The sequence below is a fragment of the Mandrillus leucophaeus genome, unplaced genomic scaffold, assembly GCF_000951045.1.
Source record: "Mandrillus leucophaeus isolate KB7577 unplaced genomic scaffold, Mleu.le_1.0 Scaffold104, whole genome shotgun sequence".
In the NCBI taxonomy this organism is placed as follows: Eukaryota; Metazoa; Chordata; class Mammalia; order Primates; family Cercopithecidae; genus Mandrillus; species Mandrillus leucophaeus.
This window is the reverse complement of record NW_012098543.1, coordinates 1,188,641-1,195,806: the sequence shown is the minus strand read 5'-3', so window position 1 is coordinate 1,195,806 and position 7,166 is coordinate 1,188,641. Positions and strand designations below refer to the sequence as shown.

Here is a 7,166-nt window from a genome sequence, read left to right as displayed (position 1 = left end):
GTAGACTTCATACTGGAGAGAAACCTTACAAGTGTAATGAATGTGGCAAGACGTTCAGTGAGAAGTCATCCCTTAGATGCCATTGTAGACTTCATACTGGAGAGAAACCTTACAAGTGTAATGAATGTGGCAAGACCTTCCGTCGAAGTTCAGGCCTTGTAATTCATAAGGCAGTTCATAGTGAAGAGAAACCTTACAAGTGTAATGAGTGTGGCAAGACCTTCCGTCAGAAGTCATACCTTCAGTGTCATCATAGACTTCATACTGGAGAGAAACTTTACACATGTAATGAATGTGGCAAGGTTTTTAGTAGAAGACAAAACTTTGCACATCATCATAGACTTCATACTGGAGAGAAACCTTACAAATGTGAGGAATGTGACAAAGTTTACATTCGCAGATCACAGCTTGAAACACATAGGATAATTCATACTGGAGAGAGATCATACAAATGTAAGGTTTGTGACAAGGCTTTCTGGAAAAAGTCATGCCTTGTACACCATAAGAGAGTTCATACTGGAGAGAAACCGTACAAGTGTAATAAATGTGGCAAGACCTTCAGTCAGAAGTCAAATCTTCAGTGTCATCATACACTTCATACTGGAGAGAAACCTTACACATGTAATGAATGTGGCAAGGTTTTTGGTAGAAAAGCACACCTTGCGCGTCATCATAGAATTCATACTGGAGAGAAACCTTACAAATGTGAAGAATGTGACAAAGTTTTCAGTCGCAAATCACACCTTGAAAGACATAAGAGAATTCATACTGGAGAAAAACCATACAAATGTAAGGTTTGTGACAAGGCTTTCCGGAGTGATTCATGCCTCGCACAACATCAGAGAGTTCATACTGGAGAGAAACCTTACAAGTGTAACGAATGTGGCAAGGTTTTTAATCAAAAAGCACACCTTGCACAACATCAGAGAGTTCATACTGGAGAGAAACCTTACAAGTGTAATGAGTGTGACAGAGCCTTTAGTGGGAAGTCAACACTTATTCACCATCAAGCCATCCATGGTGTAGGGAAACTTTACAAATGTAATGATTCTCACAAAGTCTTCAATAATGCTACAGTCATTGCAAATCATTAGAGAATCCATAAAGAAGAGAGATCTTGTGAAGGGGGCCACCTGTTCCACACCTGTGGGTGTTTCTTGTCAGGTGGGACGAGAGACTGAGAAAAATAAGACACAGAGACAAAGTATAGAGGAAGAAAAGTGGGCCAGGGGACTGGCGCTCAGTATACGGAGGACCCGTGCTGGCACCAGTCTCTGAGTTCCCTCAGTATTTATTGATCACTATCCTCTACCATCTCGGTGAGGGGGATGTGGCAGGACTATAGGGTAATGGTGGGGAGAGGGTCAGCGGGAAAACGTGAGCAAAGGACTCTGCGTCAGAAATAAGTTTAAGGAAAGGTGCTGTGACTTGATGTGCACGTAGGCCAGATTTATGTTTGACTTTACACAAACATCTCAGTGCAGTAAAGAGCAGTATTGCCGCCAGCATGTCTCATCTCCAGCCATAAGGAGGTTTTATCCTATCTCAGTAAATAGAATGTACGATCGGGTTTTACACTGAGACATTCCATTCCCAGGAAGGAGCAGGAGACAGATGCATTTCTCTTATCTCCACTGCAAAGAGGCCTTCCTCTTTCACTAATCCTCCTCAGCACAGACTGTTTATGGGTGTTGGGCTGGGGGACGGTCAGGTTTTTCCCTTCCCACGAGGCCATATCTTAGGCTGTCTCAGTGTGGGAAGACCTTGGACAATACCCAGACTTTTTTGGGCAGAGGTCCCTGCAGCCTTCCGCAGTGCATTGTGTCCCTGGGTACTTGAGACTGGAGAATGGCGATGACTTTTACCAAGCATACTGCCTGCAAACACATTTTTAACAAAGCACAACCTGCACAGCCCTAAATCCATTAAACCTTGAGTCAATACAGCACATGTTTCTGTGAGCACAGGGTTGGGGCTAGGGTTACAGATTAACAGCATCTCAAGGCAGAAGAGTTTTTCTTAGTACAGATCAGAATGGAGTTTCTTATGTCTTCCTTCTTCTACATAGACACAGTAACAGTCTGATATATCTTTCACCCACAATCTGAAAAGTGTAATGTGGCAAATTTTTCAGACATCGTTCATAACTTATAGTTCATCAGCGAACTCATACTGGAGAGAAACCTTACAAATGTCATGACTGGCAAGGTCTTCAGTCAAGCTTCATCCTATGCATAACATAGAAGTCATTCAGGAGAGAAATCTCACAAGTGTGATGATTATGACAAAGCCTTTACTTCACATTCACAAATCATTAGGCATCAGAGAATCCATACTGGACAGAAATCTTACAAATGTCATAAGGGCGGCAAGGTCTTCAGTCTGGGTACTCCATGCAGAACATCAGAAAATTCATTTTTTGAGATAATTGTTTCAAATGAAATGAATATAGAAAATCATAAAGCTTTAATTGACATTAGAGTCAACTCCGCGTTGACTTGAGTTTGAGTTGACTTAACATTGAGTTCAAGCATTAATTGACATGAAAAGTGTTAATGTTAAGAAGAATGGGCCAGGTGCAGTGGCTCATGCCTGTAATCCCAGCACTTTGGGAGGCCAAGGCAGGTAAATCACTCTAGGTCAGCAGCCTGGCCAACAGCCTTGAGCCACTTTACCCAGCCTGGTTTCAATTTTTATTTTTTGAGATAGAGTCTTGCTCTTGTTGCCCAGGCTGTAGTGCAATGATATGATCTCAGCTCACTGAAACCTCTGCCTCCTGCATTCGAGCAATTATCCTGCCTCAGCCTCCTGAGTAACTGGGATTAGTGGTGTGTGCCAACACCATGCTAATTTTTTTTTTTTTTTTTTTTTTTTTTTGAGACGGGAGTCTAGCTCTGTCACCCAGGCTGGAATGCAGTGGCCAGATCTCACCTCACTGCAAGCTCCGCCTCCCAGGTTTACGCCATTTTCCTGCCTCAGCCTCCCAAGTAGCTGGGACTACATGAGCCCGCCACCTCGCCCGGCTAGTTTTTTTGTATTTTTTAGTAGAGATGGAGTTTCACCCTGTTAGCCAGGATGGTCTTGATCTCCTGACCTCGTGATCCGCCCGTCTCGGCCTCCCAGAGTGCTGAGATTACAGGCTTGAGCCACGGCGCCAGGCCAATTTTTGTATTTTTATTTATTTTTATTTTATATTTTATTTTATCTTTGTTTTGAGATGGAGTCTCGCTCTTGTCACCCAGGCTGGAGTAGTGGTGTGATCTCACTGCAACCTTTGCCTCCTGGATTCAAGCAATTGTCCTGCCTCAGCCTCCTGAGTAGCTGGGATTATAGGTGCCTGCCACCACGCCTGGCTAATTTTTGTATTTTTAGTAGGGGGTTTCTCTATATTGGTCAGGCTGGTCTCGAACCCCTGACCCCAGCTGATCCACCCACCTCGGCCTCCCAAAGTGGAAGGATTACTTACAGGCATGAGCCACTGTGACTGACCTTTTTTTTTTTTTTTTTTTTTTTTTTTTTTGAGCCTGTTTTGCAACCTTTACAAAAATCAGGGTTTTCCCACGAGATCACGAAGATTTTCACATAAGGGACTTCTGACCATTTGTGTTGGTGTTGCTGTTGGCAGTAAAGGTCAAGGGGGAATATGGTAATAGCATTCAAACTTCCCACCTTTGGCCACGTTCCTGCCTTTCTAGTTGATAGAAAGGCCAAACTCAGTTACTTGGGAGGCTGAGGCAGGAGAATCACTTGAACCCAAGAGGCAGAGGTTGCAGTGAGCCGAGATTGCGCCATTGTACTCCAGCCTGGGCAAAAAAAAAGTCTTAAAAAGAAAAGTCATGCCTCTTCACCTCTTGTGTGTGCTTGACTCGTCTTCTCGCCAGGTCTTCTCACAAGACTTTCAGGATTAAGCGAGTCCTGACCAAGAAACAAAAGCAAAATTGTCCCATTTCCTAGTGGATTCGCATGAAAACTGGTACTAAGGTCACAATTATGTTACCATATCAAGCTGAAAATGTCACCACTATCTGGAGAGTTGGATATGTTTTATTGGGAATATATTTTTTATCTCTCTGTTATGAATGCATTTGTTGGCTGGGTTCGGTAATATGTGAAACATTTCATTTCAAAAAAATGTCAAGTGAAGTAATTCAATAGAGTACTTTACTCTTTGTTTTGTTTTTTTGAGATGGAGACTCCACTATGTTCAGTGGATCACACCTGTGGTCCATGCATCTTGGGAGACTGAGGTGGGAGGATTGCTTGAGACCGAGTCTCCTGGGAATCTTCTAGTCTCTTCTAACCCATTTCATGACAGACCCTTGAACTCTACTTTGTCATCTACCTGTGACCCCAATTCCAGTTATTCCACCTTTCCACACCGAACCAATATATGTCTTACATGTTTTGATTGATGTATTATGTCTCCCTAAAATGTGTGAAACCAAACTGCAGGCTGAACACCTTGGGCACACGTCGTCAGGACCTCCTGAGGCTGTGCCCACGGGGGCATTTTTAACCGTGGCAAAATATATTTTTAAATTGATTGAGACCCAGTAGATACTTCACAAGCTCATGAACACAGAAAAAATCAAGAGAGAACAGAAAAAAAACTAGATGTAATGGAAAGCACAAAATCGGGTCCAAAACGTGAACTCCTTCATATTTATTCAACATAAGGAAATGCTCTTCAACTTTGTGTGGAAGATAGATTACTAATATTTGATTAAAATAAAAACCCATTCTATGTAATGTTAGCCAATTTAAAACTGCAAATAGTGATCAATTATATGTATGTATGAAACTTCCTAATATTTCACTTGGTATTGCTATTACTGCGTTCTTGGAGTAGGAGCTCAGTCTGTCAGATACATTACAGGAGAGTGGTGTCTCTCCATAGTTGGGCTTAGGTCTCTGTGTTGCACGAGGGGATAAACTGTTAGGCAGGAACCTAGGAGAGCTAGAATGACAAAGTTCATGTCCATTAAAGCTAGCAAGACATATCCCTACTGCTCACGCATGAGTCACGGTTATAAGATGTTTACGGTTAAGGGAAGCATCTTAATGATACCTGTAAGGACAAACTCCTACAGAAACACGATGTCCAGACGACCCAATAGCCCATGACAATGTTTGCTTTTAAGATAGCAGGCTGGTCTCAGACTCCTGACCTCCGGTGATCCGCCCGCCTCGACCTTCCAAAGTGCTGGGATTACAGGCGTGAGCCACCACACCCGGCCAAAGATAGCTTCAAACCAACAAAGTAACAAGTTTTGTCACACTGTCAGCCCACCGGCAGGGAGACATACCTTAGCTTTTACTTAGGCCCCTATGTAAGAAAAACTTCATGAGGAGGTGTTCCCCCTGCTTTCTAAGGACGCCCTGCTGTGTAACTGGTAGCTTTCAATCAACTCTCCTCACTGCACTGGGACACTCGCCTTGAATTCTTTACTGCCCGCAAGATGCAAGAACTCTAACATGAGGTGTGGACTGTGACCCCGTTTTAGGCAACAAAACGACTGAACGTTATACAAAAACAGACAGTTGATCTAATTCTCATAAAAATAGGAATTTCGTAGTCCTCATCCAGCATGCCAAGAAAAGATCGACACTGGAGTCACCGTTCATGATAACAAAGGGGCTGACAGCTGGGAAACATGGGTGGATAAGGATGAGGCGCTCAGCAGCCGCCAGCTGGGATTAATGAAAAGGGCAATAGGATCCTGAAAGGGGGAAGACATCGTGTAAAAGGATGTAAAAGCTGCAGAGCCCCTGGGCCTGCGAGTTTCCCATGGTGAACCTGGGACTCCCTGATAACTGCACAAACTCGCGTGGGGATTTCAACATTCCGAAGCACCCAGATTCCTGGTGTGGCCGGACTCGGGGCTAGGGTGCTGCGAAAGGCAGGTCTGAAGCAGAAAGACAAAAACAAAAACAAAAACAAAAACCGTCACGTGAGTCAGCCCCGGGCGCTGCGTGCAGAAAAACCCTGGATGGGTCCTTGACCCTGTCTGGGCGGGGCCTGGACACTGGGCGGGGACAGGCGGGCGGGAGGTAAGATCAAAGAGGGGGCGGGGCCTGAACAGGTGCTGGGTCAGGGCTAGAGGGTGGAGGCCGCTGTGGGTGCAGGGCCTGGAACGGGACTGGGGCGGGGCAAGAGGGAGGAGGCTGCCTGGGGCCGGGTCGGACAGCCTGCAGGAGCCGCGCCAGAGGGTTATCGTCGTCTAGGGGGCGGGCTCCCGAAGGTGTGTGATTCTAAAGAGCCAGGCCTGGAGGGGGCGGGTCCGGGCTCTCTCCTCAGCTGGGCCATGGATGTCGCCGGCTGTTATCCTCTACCTCTAGACTGGATCCTCCGGGTTCCGATTGGTGGATTGATTTTAATGTGCCGTGATGTTACCCCTAATATCACGTGGATGCTTCCTGCCCGTTTTAAGTTAATATTTCAAGCAATGGAAGGTAAAACAACTTACTGTAGTGGACCACCTGTGCTGATCGCTGAATCGTTTTTCCTCTTAAATTGAAAATGGCTTTAATGCAAAGCGCCTTTTTTGAGCAGGTAGAGTCGCGCGTCCTGCAGGCGGGGCGAGCTCCCCTCCGTCTGAGGCAGGGCGGGAGAGAGGGGCAGGGACCTAGGTAAAGGGGTGGAGTGGGGCGCTGGTTGCAGCGGGGACTGACAGTTAGAAAGTCTTATTAAACTAAGCAAGGTCCTGGGTTGTTTGAGTGGATAATGGAAACTGAAAGGTGACATGCAAAACTGCCTATGACACACAGGAGGTGGAGGATAATTTCATATTTCACGGAAGTAAAGTCAGGTCGTGGAGCGGTGGCTCACACCTGTAATTCCAGCACTTTGAGAGGCTGAGGTGGGAGGATCGCTTGAGCCCAGGATTTCGAGATCAGCCTGGGCAACATAGTGAGACGTCGTCTCTACTAAAAATCAAAAAATGAGTCAGGTGTGGTGGTGCACGCCTGTGGTCCCACCTGCTCGGGGCACTGAGGTCGGATCACTTGAGCCAGGGATTTTATGGTTGCAGTGAGCTCTAATCTCGCCACCACACTGCAGCCTGGGTGACAGAGCGAGACCCTGTCTCAAACAAACAAGCAAATAAATGAGAGGTATAATTCCTCCTTTGAAAATAAAAAAAGATTTTTTTTTCGTCTCTTTTCCT

The 7,166-nt window shown here is 45.5% G+C and overlaps 1 protein-coding gene across 1 annotated transcript in view; it reads left to right on the top strand.

Annotated features, from left to right (window-relative positions):
* Nucleotides 1-1,094, top strand: part of LOC105539741 (zinc finger protein 813-like) — a 13,041-nt gene extending 11,947 nt beyond the window's left edge. The window contains 2 exon segments of the mRNA XM_011980164.1: nucleotides 187-753; nucleotides 838-1,094. Coding sequence (XP_011835554.1) covers nucleotides 187-753; nucleotides 838-1,094 — 824 coding nt within the window.
* Nucleotides 1,095-7,166: the final 6,072 nt, after the last annotated feature.